General features: G+C 35.3%; 2 protein-coding genes across 2 annotated transcripts; one reads left to right on the top strand and one right to left on the bottom strand.

Moving 5' to 3' along the window:
* The first annotated feature begins 603 nt into the window (after nt 1-603).
* On the top strand, nt 604-3,402 carry LOC143553419 (thiamine biosynthetic bifunctional enzyme TH1, chloroplastic-like). The gene is made up of 10 exons (XM_077043420.1): nt 604-670; nt 1,130-1,399; nt 1,484-1,558; nt 1,629-1,704; nt 1,776-1,851; nt 1,937-2,071; nt 2,153-2,217; nt 2,302-2,429; nt 2,500-2,750; nt 2,824-3,402. Exons 1-10 carry the CDS (start codon nt 620-622, stop codon nt 3,374-3,376), a joined length of 1,680 nt encoding a protein of 559 aa, XP_076899535.1. The 5' UTR covers nt 604-619; the 3' UTR covers nt 3,377-3,402.
* Nucleotides 3,403-4,078: 676 nt separating this feature from the next.
* Nucleotides 4,079-8,724, bottom strand: LOC143553418 (mitochondrial import inner membrane translocase subunit TIM44-2-like). The gene is made up of 14 exons (XM_077043419.1): nt 8,554-8,724; nt 8,219-8,334; nt 7,237-7,320; nt 7,022-7,097; nt 6,886-6,930; nt 6,380-6,796; nt 6,229-6,296; nt 5,967-6,032; nt 5,784-5,852; nt 5,627-5,699; nt 4,958-5,062; nt 4,784-4,855; nt 4,636-4,698; nt 4,079-4,541 (listed from the first exon to the last, which is right to left on the bottom strand). The coding sequence occupies exons 1-14, from the start codon at nt 8,629-8,631 to the stop codon at nt 4,419-4,421; spliced, it is 1,455 nt and encodes a 484-aa protein (XP_076899534.1). The 5' UTR covers nt 8,632-8,724; the 3' UTR covers nt 4,079-4,418.
* Nucleotides 8,725-21,473: the final 12,749 nt, after the last annotated feature.

The following is a 21,473-nucleotide window of genomic DNA, read 5'->3' as shown; positions in this document are numbered from 1 at the left end:
GATAAGTTGAAATGTGACCCCCAAAATGAAAGATAGAAAACGAGGTATGAAGTTACTCACGTTCAAGTAATAAACTTGAAAGATTGATTATTTTCCGGAACGACGAGTTTAAAGTATGAAGCCTAAATAAGAGAAAGTCTTGGATTTAGAAAGGTTGTCTTGAAGATCTTTAAATAAAATAATTGTTGCAAAAACTAATCAATTAAAGTTCAAGGTTTAAAATGTAACTATTTAAGAATTTATAATAATAACCCTTTTAAAAAATGTAAGTTTGCTCAAAACCGGGTTAAAGTATCTAACCTTAATATTTACTTAACCAATGTTAAGTAATAAAATGGGGAAAATGCTAAAATGCAAGTTCCATTAGGCTAAAGATACTAAAACGGGTTTTTAACGAGTGTTCCCGGGGAGGGGGGCAGTTTTTTAGCCTACATATTTAATATATATTTTAAATATTACAATAAGAGCGTCCAGCCTAAATTGTGATTTCACAAGTGTAGTGCATCTGTTTCTTTCCCGTGACATCACTGGTGGCTGACTTGACTTACTCGACTTCCAGTATATCCAACTTTACTCATTATTATATTATATTATATTATATTATATTATATTATTATATATGGCCTTCTTCCTCTCAAGCACCACCTCCATTCCTCATCACAACAACAAGGTACACACACTCTTTACTTTTTAATTGTTGAATTATCATTGAATTGCATGATGATCGATTATTGCTTTACAAATTAAGTGTTTGAGAAAAACTAGTTAGGGTTATCACTTTCTCAAAATATTCAGATTTTATTATTTAAATAACCATACTTGATAACTAAATTATAAGCTTTATGGTGTTAGCGAGCCGACCAAAGCTTGACTAGGCTCGTTTCGAGCTCTTTTTCTAAAGCTCGTGATTCGTTTTTTCAAGCTCAATTTATATATTACTTTTGTACGTTTTGAGAAAAACCTTATTCGGCTCGAGCTCAGCTGGACAGTGTGAAACTAATACGTACAAGTCCCAAAGAGGCAACGAGCTTCCCATATAAGGCTCGAGCTCGGCTGTACTGTCAGATAATTAATCGACCTTTAATTGATGCTCGGCTTGATTATTACCATTTGTGGTCGTTAACCGCAGATATGCACGGTATTCAGCTCGAATCAAGGTAGCAGACACTCGTTTGACCAATTTGGCCGTTTGACTCTCAAGGCAATGCCAGAGGAGAAGGCTTTAACCATCACAGATGGATCCAGTAGTAACAAAATCCCGCATGTTCTGACCATGGCTGGCTCTGATTCAGGAGCCGGTGCAGGGATTCAAGCCGATCTTAAAACGTGTGCTGCACGTGGAGTCTTTTGTTCCACTGTTATCACAGCGGTTACCGCACAGAACACTCTCGGGATCCAGGTTCAACACTATATATGACTGACTATTCATTTCTTTTAAACTTGGTTTTTTAAAACTTTGATGATTCATTTTGCTTCTTATTAGGATGTAAGCATTCTTCCAGAAGAATCTGTTGCAGCGCAGTTAAAGTCTGTACTGTCCGATATGCAAGTTGATGTTGTAAGTTAGTTGTAATGTTAAGTTCTTGCCATAGTTGTTTTGGACGTAAACACTGACCATATGTAATTAGGTGAAAACTGGCATGCTTCCATCACCTGCGATGGTGAAGATTCTTCATGATAGTATTAAGCAATTTCCAGTTCAAGGTATTATGACACATTGATTTTTAGTTACTATGTTGCTTCTGAGTTGACTCAGTCTAACTTTTTAAAGGCAGCTTTAGTGGTTGATCCGGTCATGGTGTCTACTAGTGGCCATGTGCTTGCTGGTTCTTCAATACTCAATACGTTTAAGTGAGATTCGTTTTGGACATTTATGTGCTGTTTAGTTCAGTCTGTCCGTATTGTTTTATGGTTGACGTTTTTTAACTGTTTGCAGGCAAGATCTTCTCCCTATGGCGGACATTGTGACCCCAAATATAAAAGAGGCTTCTATTTTACTCGGTGGCTTGCAGTTAGAAACAGTTAGTGACATGCGCTCTGCAGCAAAATCTTTACATGATATGGGACCAAGGTCATTTTTTAAACCTTGCAGTAGTCAACATTAAGTCTTGCTCTATTTCATAACCAAAGTAAAATTTTCAAATTGTTTCAGAAATGTTCTAGTAAAAGTTGGTGATCTCCCTTCTTCCTCAGATGCAGTAGATATTTTCTTTAATGGTATACTATTAATAAAATCTTTTTTAACATAATTTTTTGTATTATTTCTGGCAGCTAATTGTGTACGCTATATATGTGATGCAGGTAAAGATTTTTATGAGTTACGTTCATCACGGATACAGAGTAGAAATACTCATGGAACCGGTTGCACTATGGCATCATGTATAGCTGCTGAGTTGGCAAAGGGTTCTTCAATGTTATCAGCTGTTAAGGTATCATATTATTTGCTTATTTGTGAAATTTATACTTAATTTAATACTCATTATAAACTTGATAATGAAGGTAGCAAAACGATACGTTGAGACTGTACTGGAATATGGCAAAACTATTAGTATTGGAAACGGGCCTCAAGGTCCTTTTGACCACTTATTCAAGCTAAAGAGGAACAGGTCAAACAGACCGCAACTGTTTGATCCAAACGATCTGTTCTTATATGCTGTCACAGATTCGGGGATGAATAAAAGATGGGGCCATTCAATTACAGATGCTGTTAAATCCACCATTGAAGGAGGTGCCACCATTGTGCAGCTAAGGTTTACCTTTTTACCATTTTTGTTTATTTTAATATTCTCAACAAATAAATATTATTCTTGTTACTCGTTTTAGGGAAAAAGATGCTGAAACTGGAGAGTTTCTGGAAGCAGCCAAAGCATGTCTTGAAATCTGTCACGCCCACAACATCCCGTTACTGATAAACGACAGGGTGGATATTGCCATGGCTTGTGATGCTGACGGAGTCCATGTGGGTCAATCAGACATGCCGGTCAACATGGTCCGAGCCCTTCTCGGGCCTGACAAAATCATTGGGGTATCATGCAAGACACCAGAGCAGGCTCTAAAAGCATGGGCTGATGGTGCTGATTACATAGGTTTGGGTGGCGTGTTCCCGACCAACACAAAAGCTAATAACCGCACAATCGGGTTGGATGGTTTGAAAACCGTTTGTTTGGCTTCAAAGCTGCCTGTCGTGGCTATTGGTGGCATAAATCTGACAAATGCACGGTCTGTGATGGAGTTAGGGATGGTGAATCTTAAAGGGGTGGCGGTTGTGTCTGCGTTGTTTGATCGGGAGTGTGTTGCGGCTGAGACGAAGAAGCTGCATGATTTGTTGACTGAAACAGTTGTGGGTGTAGGATCTGCTGTGACTGCGGAGGCATGAAATTTGTTGAATATTTGTTTTCTTGTCAACATTTTTTTCCTTCATGAGACTCGGGCCCTTAACCTCACAAGGAGAAACGCTTGGTATAACATATTGGTACCACTATACTACAAGTCCTTAGCTTAGGCTTTGATGTTAAATAAACAATATAAACAATCCACACCCCATGATCGTTCTCAGTATACCGATTAGGGTTGTTTGAAAACGGTTAAACTGACCGAAATAAGTCGGTTGGTCTAAGATATGAGCAATATCTTTCACAATTATGTTTTAATTGTTCATTCAAGTTTGAAACTTAGAGCTGGCACTATGAACAAAACTAGCCGTTAGTTACTTCGTTTTACCGAATTAAGCGTTTATTACTTTTCTTTTTACCACTTTGTGCCATGTAGTTAGGATTTTATAATCATGAAGCACTTTTAACATTGTTCAAATCGTCACAACCAAAACGTTTAACCACCAAACCAATAAAACTAACTAGTTCCACGCACCTTGCCAGCTAGTTTGGTTTGTCGTTTTCCAAAACCATAGCTAAAATTTCAAAGCAAAACTTTCGTCAACTAGTCGAACCGTATCATGTTATATATAAGGCGATTGAATGATGGCCCAAGAGTCTCATGTTCAAACCTTCTTTCCACTATCAATGATCTTTTTAAAAATATGCGACACACATTATTACCCTGCTACACACCTTAAATTTTTACCTGAATTTTCTATCCGCCTCATGCGTGCTTTTAAAACAAACTTACCAACAATCATAAAATGAAATTTACAACATTTACATCTTTAGCTGGCATATTCTCATCAATAAGACCTTATTTTGTACTAGGTTTCAATGAGGCAATTGCTCAAGTCAAAGTCAAAATCTACTACAATCATAACATTTGTAGAAAAAACAAATGCAGGAACTCATGTTTGATTTCATTCCTATAATCAACAGAAGTTAACAAAAATATATTTAAAAACAAAATTTGTCAGCAGTCGAACGAATTAAATGCAATGATTGGGGAAAAAACAAGCATCAACCGAACCACTTTTATAATCAAATGAGCGCACGAATGCCGACTTGTTGCATCTCTCTAAGCTTCCAAACTGGCACATGTGTACCATCATCTGCCTCGCAAAGTTGCATTGCCCATAAATAATGAACTGTGTGGATAGTATCCTACAAAACCAAATCATTGACCAGGAAGGTCAAAGTCAGAGTCAACCAAAGAGCATGACTTTCTAAACACAAAAACATGAAATAGACTGATTACCTTGCCTCCTTCAGTAATTTCACCAAGTCTATCTCGTACACAATAAACCTGTTGCGTTTGAAACTGTACAACCAAAGTAACCTCAACTCGGTTAAAACTTCATTTTATTTTTTATTATTTTTACTGAATTTGAAAAAAAGGTGTGTACCCCGACAATAATCAATGGACTGTCACCCATCATTTTGGTCTCTCTCACATCGACTTCGGATATATGTAATATCTGCACAAAGTAAAACATTTAGCAAAATCTACTGTATTTGTTCTTTTTTAGTGTGTTACACAAATAATTAACGGCAACCAAACAAAAGATTAATGTTTTAACCTTGTTATCATAAAAGGTGCCCCGCATCTCACAAACATTATGTTCGGCTTTACATCTTTCAATTATTTCAGGGGCACAATATTTTTCCAGCACCTCGGTTTCTCCCTGTAAACAAACTGCCGCATGAGAAATATAAACCAAACCAAACCATGAAAAACCAGCATGCTTCAAAAAAACATGGAAAGGTCCCTCGAGCTAACTTCAGTATATTAAAGTGTACCTAAACTTGTCTTAAATTCACTCCTTAAAAGAAAACTAAATGACTAGATACTGCTTACATTAGTCAAATTAGATGGTATAATTTACATTTTTTTCCAAAAAAACATGGAAAGATCCCTTCATCCAATTTTTAACGATTTAAAGGTGTAACAAATATTTAAGTTTTTTTTCAGAAGTATGTGCACACTAGAAAAGTTTAATAACTTTAATATACCAAAATCAGGTTGACAGACTTTTCATGTATTATTGACAAATCTAGAAACTTCAATTTACCAAAACTAGGTAAAGAGACTTTTTCGTGCATTTTTACGTGTTTTGGCCTTTCTTATATCAAAACTTGGTTGAGGGACTTTTCAATGTATATCTGACAATTATGTTAAACTTCCTCGCGCAAATTAAGTATATTGTTTTTATTATTGTACATACCGTTTAATATAATTTCAAACTTACTTTAATGTAGGCCTTGAGAACGGGTTTCACAATTTCTTGAACATCTGATACGAAGTCAGGTAAAGAGAAATACCTAAAAAATAATAAGCATCAACATAAATTATTTAACAGGTTATTATAAAATCTCAAAAAACAAATAGAGAAACTGTCATCATACGGGTCACGCTGGCGAATTTCCTTAAAAGACGTTGCAGCATCTGTCTCTCTAAAAACACTCTCATTAATACTGTTGCAAAAAAGGGAATCCATGTCATCCACAATGAATCATAAAGCCAAAAGCTTTATAAGTCAGATTTAAAAAATATATGAAACAGGCAGGATAAAAGATTGGAAAACGTACTCCTGAATTTTATGAACTACAGGATGATCACTAGTTTCCCATCTTTCACACATATCTTCTGCAATCAGTAAATCTCATTTAAAAAAAATATATCAGACATGAACAACCAAAAAACAGTTAAAACACTAGCGGCATGCAATAGGGTAAAAAAGGGAAAACGGGTCAAATAAAATAAATTAGCTCATTGGGACATTATCCAAACCACCCTAATTGCCATGTCAGCATAAAATAGTATATTTGATATTTGACAAATTTTCATACCTCCTGGCTCTTGTTCAAGACAGGTTCACTAGCGTCACTGACTCGCTTAAAAATTGGATTAGCTTGCATCTAACATAACAAATAAATTCAATTAGAAAACACACAGATACTAAAAGTCATTCAATAATAACTAAAAAATGAGTAACTATTACTTTTGCCTTAAAAGCCTCCCATTTCTTGCTAAATGCGGACTGTTTAACAGGCACAATGGTGAGATCTGTTCTAGTACTTTTTTCAACATTAGCTGTAGAGGCAGTTGCAGATGCAGCTTTAGCACGTTTCCTCTTACTCGAGCTACCATTTAACTCGTCTTTCACGATTTCCATACCCTTTCTGGCCAAATCAAGAACCTTTGCATCTCTGGCCTTTTGATAGGAATAAGAAACACCAGACCGAACCTTGTTAAATTTTGTTTGTGCTGACTCAGCATACGCAGATTGCTGTTCCTTGTCTTCTCCACTCGCTGACTGTTCACCAGTCTTCCCATCTTTTGCTGCAGAAGCATCGCTATGTGCTGAGCTGGCAGATTTTGAAGACTCCTGCTTCCCGATTCCAATAGTTTCTTTCACCTGTTACATATAATGAATAAAGTATAACAAACTCATTAACTAATCTTGCAAAGAAGCATACATGTTTTTAAAATAAAAAGATAACATACCTCATCTGTAGCAGCAGAAACTTTTTCCTTGAGGTTCTGAGATACCTGAAACGTGATCGCAACGTCTGTACTAATATTTTCATGTGAAAGATATAGTTATGATAACTGAATATTTGAAAAGTAATTAAAATGGAACCTTTTTTGCTGTAGCTTCAGCTTCGGTCCACACGCCATCCACATGCTTGTAAAGCTGCTCAGTTGTCTGCTTCGTTCTGCATTCGCCAGCTCACCATCTCAGGGCCTTCAATACAAGTGCCGGCCCAGCTTTGACATACAACAGTATGTCTCAGCCTATAAGCAACTAAAGCTAAAACTACACAAACTTTAAAAAGATTTTGGAGAATAAATTACCTAACTTTTAGATCTTCTGTCACTCCTTTAAGCTCTTCGGATTTTTCCTTCAATTCTTCTACAGATTTTTTAAACTCTTGGTTTCTGAAACCAGGTAAATTAATATTATGGAAAGATCGTTTCCACATTACAAATGCTAGAAAACTTTTAAGTTATAACCAAGCAAAAATAATATTAATATATGGAAAGATCATTTCCACGTTACAAACGCTAGAAATATATTGAACTTTTAAGTTATAATGAAGCAAAAATAATATTGTGATCTCGTAACAAAACAAAATGATTTTCTATTATGATTTTTTATTATAATTAACTATCGCAATCCATTCTACTATGTAATAAAATCAAAACTTTGCATCTTAGGTTTTCATGTTTCTAATTTCAATAACAAACAAATGCAATTACTATATCTAATTAATTTGGGATGTTGGTGAAGCGCAATAATTTTATTGGGCGACGTGGCGGCCCATGAAAGTGCCACGGCAGTCAACTTTTTTATATGTTTTTTTACTTAAAAATTGTTACCTTTTTAAAAAAATGTTTTATGGGGGGCTTGATAATTTATGTTTACGATTTAGTGCATTGGTTCACCGCTTTTACGCGCAGATTATTTTTATATACATATAAATTTGTAGTGTTTGGCCGTTGATGAATTTATTTTTTGGTTCCGTTCCGGTGCCGTGCCCCGATACCAACCAAATTCAAGTCGACTTGCACCAGCACCGATTTACCAACCGACTACACGTCATTTCAAAAAAGTTTTTTTTATCAAAAGCTATACAAACGCCACCACTATTCAATGCATTAACCAATCTAATCTTCCAATTTATCCTATTTCCCATAACAAGCCCTAACCAATTTCGACAAAACTCGCATCGCTATACCGTGTTTTGTAACCTAGCTACTATTCAATAGTCAATGCATAGAACATAAACAACAACCAATTCCACCTTCAAGTTTCAAAACCAAAACAACAGCATACCTATTGACTTCACCTTTAATCTTATTAGAAAACTCCTTAAACACGCTGAATTCACGGCACATCAAGTTCCCATTCGCACCGCCAATTAACCTAAACCTCGGGACTGAGGTTGAAACCTTAAACACATCAAAACCAAAAACCCACATCAAATTAAGCATTATCAATCCATCAATTATCAAAAGCATCAACTTTTAGGCAACAAAACCAAAAACCCACATCAAATTAACCATTATCAACCCATCAATTATATTAAAAAAACCAAAACCCACAAATAATTGACCATTATCAACCCATCAATGATGAAAAGCATGAATCTTTAAGCATGAATCGTTTACCTGTTTGTAAGCTAGAAGACGCGGATACAGCAGCTGCTTAGAGAGAATAAAGTCTCGGACCAGCTTTCTTGTAGCCATTACAAGTATTGATTTACGAAAAATCAGGGGCTTTGCGATGAGAAAATTGGAATTGATATTGAAGAAAAAGGTTTTTGGTGTTGATGTTGTATAGGAAGGGGTTAAGCGTGGGGATGAAGATAGCTGATATTTGTGCCCTAACTTGCTTTGAGTAGATTTATATTCCACCCTTCAACTGTGATCTATTTCTCAATTAGACCCTTTAGGAATTCGATATTCTTTTTCTACACAAGCAGGGGCGTTAAAAAATCCAAAAAACCGAATTGGAATTATCCGAATCTCGGATATCTGAATTTTTGGCTTCGGATTCGGGTAGTGATTTTGAAAATTTTTGGATAGTTCGGATAAATAATTTTTAATATTAAATACTAAATATTATTTATAAATTTCGGATAATTTTTGGATATTTCGGATAATTTTTGGATATTTTCAAAAATTGCATGCTCAAATGAAAGTTTTCAAGAAGATTTTGCTCAAAACACTTTTAACAAAAACAAAGCAAGTAGATTGGTTTAGAGATATGATAAGATTATTCAGTTCAAGCTTTATAAGAGCTTAAGAAAAGGTTTTGAATGAAAATTGATAGGCAGAAAAGTGATTATCTAGTCATACAGAGCCTGCTGGTATTTGGTCACCAAAAATGAATTATCTTAATGAAAACGACAAAGAACAAATGTGAACAAAAATTCTTTTATCTTTATTCAACAAAAGTTGATATATGTTGACAAGCTTGAAAGAAAATCCAAACATGAGGGTGCATTTTAGAACTACAGAGATGGGGGGCATAAAAATAAGTCATGTCATGTCTCGAATGAAAGGCATGTAAATCCGAGTTGCGTGGCATGTAAGTCCAACGTTCAACCTCACATATGTTTGAAGTTTTGAATAGAAAAATCAAATAAATTTACATGTTCTGTCATTAAAAATTTTGACCAAATGTCAGGGGGTCGGAGTCAATTCGGGGTGATCCGGAGAAAGCCGAATAAGCCTTGAGAATAGATATGAAGCATCATAACACAATATGTGTTGTCCATTTATGATTTATGCAAATTAATTGAACCCTAATCATATCACCAAGGCAATGAAATTCATGCTAAGTCTAGACCTGTTATTAATCTGCCTAAGTTGTCATAATGGTGTTGAGAATGAAGTATTGAGAAGCGACTTAATCAATATAATCCAATGTTGAGATCTTTTCACAAAAGAAAAGGAAAATGTTTTGAAAGGAAATAAGACGGAAATTTGATCTTATTATGCATCATTTGCTCTTAAACATTGATATGTAATGATAAAACTATTTGAAATATGGTTTAAGTCAAAAAGAGTTGCATTTTACCTTAAACAGGTCTGAATATGTACTTTAGAGTAAGGTTTGATGATTTTCAACATTTTCGAGTAAACTTAGATGTTTTTGTCTAAGTTCATCCATTTCGAGCATGCTTTGATGATTTCCAAACTTTCGAAGTAAACTTAGTTGTTTTATTTGAAGTTTAACTCTTTCGAGCAAGCTTGATGCTTTGAATATGTCTGAATATGTTGTTTCTAGCAATCTTTAATGTTTTTTGAATTCTCTAGCAAACTTAGGTGTTTTGATTGACTATTTAAACTCATTCTAGCAAGCTTTGTGATTTTCAGTGCTTAAATGAATTATTCATGTATTATCGAGTACACTTTGATATTTATTAACTTTCGAGTAAACTTAGATGTTCTGAAGGTTAGTTTTATCTAGAATACTTGATGATTATATGATACTTGTTTGAATATGCTTAACATTATTATTTCGAGTAAACTTTGGTGTTATAGTAGAAATATGTCTTTGTCTAGCATAGTTCATGATTTGAAATTTGATTCTCTGAAATTACAAGTGTTTTTGGGCAAACTTTGTTTACTGAGCATACTTTATGTTTCGAGCACACTTAGATATTGGTAAAGCATTCTAAGTGCTCTCCTAGCATACTTGGTAATTTCATAAAATGTCTAGCAAACTTTGCTTTTCGAGTACACTTTGTGTTTAGAGCACACTTGTATATCAAAGGAAAACAAGTCTTCTCTAGCACACTTTGCATTTTTAAAGTGTTTCGAGCATACTTTTCTTCAAAGTATACTTGATTGAATATTTGTTAACTGTATTAAGTACTTTCGAGCACGATTTGTGTTGTTCAGAGATTCGAGCAAGGTTGATAATTAGAAATATCTCTAAGTTTATCATTTTGGGATTCTTTATTGATTCCTAGCAAGGTTGCCTATTTGATGATTTATACTTGATTATTTGTCTTGGGATTTATTTCTCGAGCAATCTTGTATTTCGAGTAAGCTTCCTTCAGTTTATTTTTCTTAGGATAATTTCTAATTACTTTATAAATCCTAAACAAATTCTGGAATGACAAAGCTTTGAAATGTAGATTTTATCTAGCAAGCTTTATGAATTAACTTTTTCGAGCAAGGTTAATGAAATATACTTTATCGAGCAAGGTTTTAAAAGGGAAAAAAATATTTACTTGGATATTTTGACTGCTCGACAGCTTTTTTCCCTAATAAGACAAAATTCATTTAAAACTCACTTTCAAAATGTATAAAAGAGGTACTTAGAGAAATTTTTACATTTCACTTCTCTCTCTTCCCACTATTAAATTATTGCCTGAACTCGTTCTTTCCAGAATTTCAATCGTTTTCATAATTTTCTTAACCTAATTTGGTCAGCCCACTTAATTCGACTCGGTAAGCTTCAATTAAATGTTTTTCGACAAAGATTATGTGCATTTACACCTTTAATTTCATTTTAACTGACATCTATGTTTTCTCTGTAGGTTATTAATTTGTTAAAGCACAGGTTCTTAAAGACATTTTCTCTTTACTTCTTCAAATTCTAACCTAAAACATTTTAAAGTTATGAACTTTATGACTAATTTCTACTTTGAATATATTTATGTCTGTGTATGTACAGATGTACGCTCTTCTTCAAGTTACTCCTGACAATGAAACGGTGGCACTGATGATTAGATGGCTTCAGTTGTCAAATTTGCGGTTTTCGTTGACAGAGTGCCCAGTTATTTACAGAAATCATCAATTAGATTTCTGGCACTCTGCTCAACTACAAGATGATGCCGGCGGTAGGAGGTTGGAGGCTACGGTTGCCCGACAAGAGATAGTTATCACTGAACAACTCATCCGGGAAAGCTTACAACTAAATGACGACGTTGAAGCACCAATCCATTTCTCCACAAACCGTTTGCTGACCATATTTCAGGAGACAATGGGATATCAGGGTGATGTACACGAAGGCCAGTTCAAAGAGGGAATGTTCCCTAACCTTTATAGGTTCCTGATACATCCTATTATTTAGGGTTATGCTCCACGAAAAGGCTCTTGGACCTTGATGAGCCGTGATCTGGCCAATGCAACAGTGGCTGTCATCTTTAGACAACAATTCAGTTTTTCCAAAATTATATTTTATAGACTGGTTTCAAATTTGAGGAAACCAAACAAGGAGAAATTTTTGGTCTACCCTAGATTCCTACAGATTATTTTTAATAGGGAGCTACAAGATCTACCAACCATGGGCACAACACATTTGCTGCAAGATCCAAATGTGTATAAAAGGAAAGCTAAGTTGGCTCCCACAAGCCGCTTCAATCCTGAGGCTGATTTTGATATTGTGCCATGGTTATTGAACAATGATTTGGAAATAATGCCTGTACCAGAGTCACCACACGTGACCTTTGAGGAGGATGATGAACTTGATGATGATTCTGATGATGGTAATGATGGAAGTGCAGGAGATGATGATGATGATGATGATGAAGGTGATGGAGGTAATGTTGGTGGAAATCTGATTGATGAAGAGGTTGATGATGCACAAGCACAGGGGAAGAACTTAAACCAGCCTTTACCTACACCACTAGCCACACCAATTAGCCCACCCCAACAACAAATATCATCCCCACCATAACACAAAACACCATCCCCACCACCACAAAATGAACCATCTATCCCATCCCCACCCATACAAACCCAGTCACCACCAAATCACACCCAAAGCCCACCCCAAACCATAAACCAACCAATTATCCCACCCCAAGACCTACCCTTCCATGAACCTTACATACCAGGACATATCCCAGATCACCTACTTAACCTACCAAATACACCTTACCAATCACTAACACAATCCCAAACCACTGGCCAACCTACATATGGAATTATTCACACCTTTGCACAACCCTTAATCCAAAACATCAATCCTTTACCCTCAACTAGCACAAATATCTTTGAAAGACCAAGCCATACCCATGAACCTATCCCAACCAATATACCCTTCCAACCCCAAGCTGATCCATTCTCATATCCACCAACCCGATCCCCTTCCCCTAGTGTTATGTTATTTAGCATATACATGGATGAAGTGGTGAAAAATGTTGATTTAAGGAGGAATAATGAAGATCTTAAATGGGAAAATGATGAGTTGAAAGCACAATTGGCACAGGCTCAAACCAGAATTCAAATCTTGTAGGCTGTGGTTGAGAAGACCTCAGCTGTACCAAAACAGAGGGAATTCTGCTATTGTCAAGATTGTGAGGGAGGATGAGGTGAGAGACGACGTAGAGAAAAATGTATTGAAGAATATGTGTGATTTGTATGGAGGCAGTGATGAAGATGATGATAGTGATGAAAGAAGGATTGCTGACATTGATTATGATGCAGATCAATCAGATGGAGGAGAGCAAGAATATGATGAGGGGGATGTAGAAGCTCAAAAGAAGGTTGATGAAGAGGTGGTTAAGAGGGAGATTGCTGATGATGTGAATATGGCTGATGGTCAGACTGATAATATTGCATTGACTAAAGAAAACATTGATGATGAAACCTCGAAGAAAGGTGATGATATTGATGAAGAAATGAAAGATCTTATAAATGATATTGATAATTTTCTCAGTGAACCTGAAGAGGTGAGGGAATCTGAGGAAGAAATGAAGAAGGCCAAAGGCAAATCAATAGCTGAAAATGAAGAATAATTGCAGCCCTTGGATACTATAAAGAAGAGGTCTATTGATGATGTGTTGGATGTCAATGAAACTAGAGAAAGGATTGCAAGATCCTTAATTGAGCAAGAGTTTGTACAACATGAAACTCTGTTGAAGGAAGCTCATATTGCCAAAACTTGGAATGAAGAATAAGAGATTGATCAAAAAGCAATTGAAGGGCTAGTAAAGTTGAAACAAATTGAAGAGATTGATAATGCCTTAGCCATGGTCATGTATCAGTTTAAACAAGCTCAACCTGAAAAACAATTAATGACTGATGATGCTGGAGAATCTGTAACCAAGATTCTATCTAACAAATGGTTGAAGATTGCTAAAGAAGTATCAAATGAGGAGGATATTTGGGAAACTGATAAAGAAAGAAAATTTGAGAAGAAATATGTTAGGAGAACCAAAGTGGGAGAAAATACAAAAGAATATGAATATGTAGTTGAGAGTCCAAAGATGGTTGAAAGTCCAGTAAAGGATGATGTTGAAAAAGGTGATTGCATAGTTGAAAGTCCAAAGGACAGTCCTGTGAAGGCTGTTCCTCTACAAAGTTAAAAACCTGATGATGAGCCTAGAATGAATGAACCAAGAATTGAGGTTGTTGAAGATACAACTGAAGAGGATGATTACATTGTTGACTCTCCAAATATTGAAATGACAGATGAACATAAGAAGAATATACAGACAATGTTGGATAATGCAAGGAGAAATCATCCTTTGATTCTAAGTCTGATCAAGCACGGTTAAAAGTTTGAGACCATGGATCCAATATCCGATGAGGAGCTGCAGGAGTTGATTGATGGTGAGTTGCAGGATATTAAAAGGAAGATGGAGAAGAAGAACCGTGATTCACTAAAGTTAAGAACTTATTTGAAAATGCATGGACTATCTGATAAGGATTTGAGTAAAATGAAGTTTGATGAGCTTGAAAATCACTATAATCTGACTGTTGAAAGGGTGAAGAGAGAAGAATTGGACAGAATGAAAAAGGAAACAAACCAAAAGGAAAAGATTGAAGAGTTATATAATAGATTTGGAGGTAAATGCAAATACTTAATTGACAAACGAATTGCTATGGAAGTGGTTACTGGTCTTACCAGAGAACAAGTTGAGACTTATTTTAAAAGATTTTCAAGAAAGGATGACTTTGAATGGACAACAAAAGGGCCAAGAGTTGTCACTTTAGCTGAAAAGGAGAAGGCTGAAAAGAAGAAATTGTTAGTGCACGGTTTTGCGTATCGAGTCTTTGTATTTATCATTAACGTATTTGTCGTTTTGTTTAATGTAATAAACAATTAGTTTATCTTGTAGTTCGTTATGTCTAGTTCGCTAAGGATGTTTAGCGAACTAGATGTAAGTTAATTCCCTCCTGATTCGTTAAGGATGTTTAACGAATCAGGGGGTGTTTCGTTAAGTTATTGTCTATTTAATACATGTAACGAATTGGATGTTAGTTCGTTAGGGGATGTTAACGAACTAACTCCATCGTCTATTTATAGTGAACACTGTTCACACATTAATATAAGTTTTGAGAGTTAATTAACGAACCTCTGCCCGATCTCTCTCTCAATCTTCAGAGATCTCTCTCAATCTTCATACTGATATTACTTATATACAGACAACTAATATATAGAGAGATAGATAACGTATTAACTATAGATCAATGGCAATCATGAACTAGATCCGTATTAGGAGTTAATTTATATACAATTCAAATCTGAGATCTGTGTTAGTAAAGGGTTAACTGAGATCAAACAAGTGGTATCAGAGCTTTCGGTGCTCTTTTGCTCTTGAATTTGATAGTTAATTCGTTATTATAGACATATAATTGTTATTGTGGTATAATTGTGTTTCCGGTTTGATTTAGATCAATTGAGTGTAAATTGGACTGGTTATGGATGGAATTGGATTCGATTTGGGTTTGGTAAGGTTATTGTGAGCTTCGGTTGACTGGAATTGAGGTTTGGACTATGTTTGACTTGTTTGGTTTGGATCTGAGTTTGGCCGAGAAACAGAGGATTGTTTTTTAGTCAAATTGGATATGTGTTAAGTGTAATTGTGTTACGGGATTGATACGAGTGGATTTGCGATTGGTGTGCGAGTGTTTTGGTAGCTTAATTGAGCGATTTGGTTGGATATTGAGTTTGTATTACAAATTCATGTTTCTGGGTTTGTGTTATTCAATTTCCAGATTTCTGGAAATGTTAATTTGAAGATTTGAAGATATGAAGATTCGAGTTTGATTCGTTAATTCAAGCTTGATTCGTTAACCCATTCAACTTGATTCGTTAATCCACTCAACTTGATTCGTTAACATATTTCACCAATTTGCTATGAGTTATAGTTGATTCGTTTAACCCGTTCGCTAATCTATCTGATTCGTGTTCACAGGTTCGTGTGACACGTGTTTACCTTGGAAATTGTGCTATAACAACCTTTGCCACGTGGCATTCGGTGTCGGAGTTGTTACAAACTGTTGTAACAACCTGATTCGCTATAAGTTGATTCGTTATCAACTGTAGTTTGTTCGTTATCTAATTCGTTAATGATCTCTTGGTGATTCGTTACAGAAAATTTTCTAATTCACTAAGCTTGTACTTAGTGATTCGCTTAGTCAATTCATTAGTTTGACTCATTCGTTGACCATCAGACTCGTTGCTTAATTCGATAAACTCCATTTCTGATTCGTTACCTGATAAACCTCAAATTCGTTAAGGTTTAATTCGTTGTTTATTGTTTACATTTCGTTACAACTGTTCACAGTTCGTTACATTCACTGTTTACAATTCGTTCATCTTATTTTCAAAATCAACCCTCAACCTCAACCCTCATAATTTTCAAAATTTTTCAAAAATGGCTGGTACGTTGCATTAGCTTCTCAAAACATGTTGATGCAACAAATGTTACAACTGGATACCGAGATCGGTTCACATTCGAAATGTCCACGTTTGATGAAATTTAGCGATTTTGCTAAATGGGAACCTCGTTTTCGTGCTCATCTTGGGTCAGTTCACCCTGATTGTTCATACTGTTTGGATGAGGTTTACACCATTCCAATGATTGGGGATGAGACTATTGGTTTTACACCTAAAGCTATTTCTCAATACTCAGTTGAAGAGAAGAAAGCATTAGAAATTGAAACAAAAGCTTATTCTACTCTTACTATGGCGTTACCTGAAAACATCTTTCATCAAGTAGGAAGTATTAAGATTTTTGCTTCTTTATTTCAACATATTCGTATGAGAAGTATGGGAAACACTGTTGAAAGCAAAAAATGTTATGCTTAAGTTTCAATATAGAAACTTTAACCTACTGAAGGGTGAAATTATTGAAGAGATGACTACACGGTTTAATCATTTGATAGCCGAAATAGACAAGATGAAATTGGAGATATCTGAATTTGACAAGATTGATACTATTAAAAGTGCTTTGCCAAGTTCTTATTCAACTTTCCTTATGGTGTTGAAAGATAATAATTATTTTAGCAATGAGGATTTGACTGCATTTGAATTTCTGCAAAAGATCGAGGCTCGAGAATATGATCTTAAATGTCAAAAGTCTTCAAAAGATAATCAAGATCCTGCATTTTATGGTGGAAGCATGCCATTAAGTTCAACCATTTCACCGATCACTGCTTTTCTCACACAAATTGCAAGTGAAAATGCAACAACTATCTATAGTGATCCACGTGCTTGTTTCTACACAGCTGGAAATACTGGTTCATCTGGAGGATCTGGAAGTTCATCATCATCAAATCAATTCTCATCACAACCAAATGTAAACATGAGAGAAGCTGAACAAAATTTTGCTTTCTTATCGGCTTTCATGACTTCATATGAGAATTTGGTTAGTAGTAAAATTGCCACAAGTGATTTGACAGATGAAGATTATGATCAAATTGATCCTGATGATTTAGAACTGATGGACTTGAAGTGGAATATGGCTATGATAGTCAGGAAAGTGAAAAATTTCATGCAAAGAACGAGTAAAGATCTTCCATCTTTGAACAAGAAATTAGGGTTTGATAAATTAAAAGTTAAGTGTTACAATTGTCAAGAGTTTGGTCATTTTACCAAAGAATGTGATAAGCCTAAAAAGGAATATACCGGTCCCAGAAAACAAGATCAAAGCTCATCGGGAAAGAGTAGTAATGATGCTGGAAAGTCTTCTGGAGGTAAACCTTCGTCTTCTGGGTCTCAAGCAATGTTATCCAATGTAGATGGAGATGACTGGTCACAAAGGTTATTATGTGGTAACAATCAAGCAAATCTTGCAATGTTTGGATTGTCTGAGTACTTTCAAGATGTGAGTGGAAGTGAAATTTCTTCTGATGCTGATACTGAGTCTGAGTCTGATAATTCAAGTGAAAAGCTTCCAACTGCTTTTGCTTGTATGGCAAAGATCAGTGATTCAACCACGTCTGCTTGCATGGCTAAACAAAATGAGGTTAGTAATTCTTCTTCTAACATAGGTATTAAACTTTCATGTGTTGATTGTAAACCTAAATTAGATGCATTGAAAGCCCATAATGATAGTTTAGTTAAGGAGATTACTTCGTTGAAAGATACTTATAGGCAATCTTTAACCTCTCAAATGAAATCAAGAGAGAATATTGAAGCTTTGACTATAAGTAATCATGATCTTAAGGCTGAGTTATCGGTTAAAATGACTATCAATGATAAAAAATTTCAAGAAATCTTGAAACATAGATCAAAGATAACCGATCTTGAGAATGAGGTTCTTGAATTAAAGAACAAATTGGGAATATTTAGAAACTCTTCATTTTTGCTAAATGAAATAATTGAAGTATCTGGTAAGCAAAAAGATTCAAAGAAAGGAATAGGTTTTGTTGAGATTCCACCACCTTTTCATAATGATTACAAACCAAATCCTTTTGCTAAAAAAGAAGAGGATGTGATTGTTAAAGAATCAGTGATTCATGATAAGACTAAACCAGTTAAATCTGAAAGTGTTAAAGTCCAACCTTCAATTCAGAAACCTCATGTTCAAAGCAACAAAGTTTTTGTTGAAAATGTTGACAAAGTTATCATTGAGTATGTGTTCGAACCCGAAATCACACACAAGAACAAGAACATTCCAAGTTCAAATCACATACTTTGTGAACCTCATGAATTTGAGGAGGCCGTGTATGGTTCACACACAACCAAGGTAAAACAAGATGCTCATGTTAATGTCAAACCAGTAAGGGCCAAGAAACCAGAAAAACCCAAAATTTCTGATGAGGATTTGTTGTGTTTCATAAATCTAACTATTTCCAAGCTGTCTACTGGTAGAGTATTTAAGTTAAAGGGGATAGATACGATGTTCATAGAGAAAGACATTCCAATAAGTATAATTAAACCTGAACTTAATGAGAGTGTATTTCACAATGAAACTTCCAAAATTCAAGATCTTGAACGTCGATACGCTCAAGCAAAAACATCAGTTTCATCTGATCCATTGACTAAAGCAAAGCAAGTTTTAAAACAGGCTAAGAATGTTCAATTTGTGAAGTCAACTGGAACATATACATTGAAAAGTTTTTCAAATTGTTCTAACTTAGATTTTTATTTGAAAAAAAAATCAGAGTTATCTGATGATTTTGCTAAAAGCATGACCAAAAATGTGAGTCATCATCCATCATCTGTGTCACATGTTCCGACTAATTGTCAAAATCATCATGTTGACATGCGAAGTTGTTTCCTTTGCGGTCAAAAAGGTCATGTAGTGAGATATTGTGGCCAGAAAAACTATCAGAATCTTCATCCTTTTATCAAGGACCATTCCAAACCGGTTCCGTTGGTAAAGGAGATTCTGAAACGACATGTGTCGTATGCTGATGATACTCATATTATGTTCTCTAATGTGCATCCTCGAAAAGTTGTTCATGTGAATGAAACTCATGGTTCCGTTAAACCAAAGTTTATTCAACCGAACCGTTATGCAAAAATGTTAATTCAAATGTAGTTCAAGCTGCGTATCTAAGACGAAAGTCTAAGAAACCTATAACTTATTCTCAAGTTGCTGAACAACAATTGAATGTAACTAAGTTTAACTTTTCTCAAGAAAACCAAAAGGTGCCCAACACTGAGGCATGTGCTGCCTTTTTGAACTAATCATTTTCGTTTATGTGTAGGGTACATCCAAGACCATTTCTGGTGAAAACTGGATTATGGATAGTGGATGTTCTCGTCATATTACTGGAAATCTCGACCTCTTAACAAATGTAAGAAATATTCAAGGGGGTTATGTGGCGTTTGCTTGGAACTCTGGGGGTATGATTACACAGGAAGGTGATGTTTCGAATGGGAAGATTACTCTTGAGAAAGTTAATTATTGTGATAAAGTGGACCATAGTTTATTGAGTTTGTTGCAAATTTGTGATAAGCAATACACTATTGTATTTACAGATAAAGAGTGTCTGATTTTAAAACCGGGTTATGTGATTCCCAAGGACATGGTTGTCATGCGATCACCTCGATCAAATGATATTTATGTCTTGAATATGAATTCTAAAGTATCTACATCGATCGAAACATGTTTTGTCTCGAAAGCAACCGAGTAAGACTCAGTGCTTTGGCATCGACGAATGGGTCATATACATGTTCGAAAAATGAACTACCTGATGGCAAATGACCTAGTAGAGGATGTGTCATCAAAGAATTTTAAATTATCTGATCACTGTGTTGCTTGCAAGAAGGGCAAACAGAAGAAGTCGCACCCATCTAAGGTATTAAATTCCATTGATACTCCTCTTGAACGACTTCATATGGATTTATTCGATCCAGTGAATTGCGCGAGTATTTCTGGAGACTGGTATTGCCTAGTAGTTACAGATGATTATTCACGATACTCATGGGTCTTGTTTATGAGTTCAAAAGACCAAACACTGGGCCTCGTTCAAAACTTAATCACTAAGATCGAATCACTATACAAACAGAAAGTGAGGAGAATTCGAAGGGACAATGGTACTGAATTTAAAAATACTGTATTGGATTTCTTTTGTTTACAAAAAGGAATTCATCGAGAATACAGTGCTCCATATGTACCACAACAGAACGGTGTAGCTGAAAGAAAGAATAGAACGTTGATTGAAGCTGCTAGAACGATGCTCGTTGATTCAAAGCTTCCTATCCACTTTTGGAATGAGGCGGTGAATACTACTTGTTATACACTTAATCGAGTTCTAACTGTTATGAGACTCAAGAAGACTAGTTATGAGCTGTTGAATAATCGTAAACCTAATTTAAAGTACCTGGAACCATTTGGGTGTCCCTGTACGATGTTGAAAAAGGATGTAGGAAAGTTTGATGAGAAAGCCATTGAAGGGTATTTCTTGGGTTATGCTTCTCCTAAGAAACGAGTATTTAATTTTACGTCTGGTTGTGTTGAAGAATGGTACCATGTGGACTGTCAAAAGTACACTACTCCTGCTCAAGAGAAAGGTCCCGACTAGATGTTCGACTATGATGGCTTATTTAATTCATTTACTCCAACAACCGATCATTCAGATGAAGATTTTGAAGAACACTTGGAAATTCCAAGGTTTGCAAGTTCTAATGATGTTGAAGTTCCAATCGATGCTCCAACAGAAGAACCTGATAATGAATCTCATGTTCATTTTGATAATGCTTCTACTTCATCTGATGATAATACAGTTGTGGATCAAGTTATTGAACTTGATAGTGATGGTTCATCTCATGAATTGGGTGAACATTACACTAATTTATTTGAAAATGTTGTTGTTTCTGAGAATCCTACTCTTAGTATTCATAATTACCATCCACAAGAAAACATTATTGGAGAACTTGATGT

The sequence above is a fragment of the Bidens hawaiensis genome, unplaced genomic scaffold (assembly GCF_021521415.1).
Source record: "Bidens hawaiensis isolate Kalapana, Puna unplaced genomic scaffold, B.hawaiensis_p1.1 tig00017236_1, whole genome shotgun sequence".
NCBI classification, from domain to species: Eukaryota; Viridiplantae; Streptophyta; class Magnoliopsida; order Asterales; family Asteraceae; genus Bidens; species Bidens hawaiensis.
This window is presented reverse-complemented; position numbering and strand designations above follow the sequence as displayed.

Bases quoted from the DNA above. Each gene is read 5' to 3' on its own strand.
- LOC143553419 (XM_077043420.1), top strand. From the start codon at position 620: ATGGCCTTCTTCCTCTCAAGCACCACCTCCATTCCTCATCACAACAAC. The intron at 1,705-1,775 runs GTATTATGACAC...TTTTAAAGGCAG, and splicing joins TAAGCAATTTCCAGTTCAAG to CTTTAGTGGTTGATCCGGTC. The intron at 2,751-2,823 runs GTTTACCTTTTT...TACTCGTTTTAG, and splicing joins GCCACCATTGTGCAGCTAAG to GGAAAAAGATGCTGAAACTG.
- LOC143553418 (XM_077043419.1), bottom strand. From the start codon at position 8,631: ATGGCTACAAGAAAGCTGGTCCGAGACTTTATTCTCTCTAAGCAGCTG. The intron at 8,335-8,553 runs GTAAACGATTCA...GATGTGTTTAAG, and splicing joins GTCTTCTAGCTTACAAACAG to GTTTCAACCTCAGTCCCGAG. The intron at 4,856-4,957 runs GTTAAAACATTA...TACTTTGTGCAG, and splicing joins GCACCTTTTATGATAACAAG to ATATTACATATATCCGAAGT.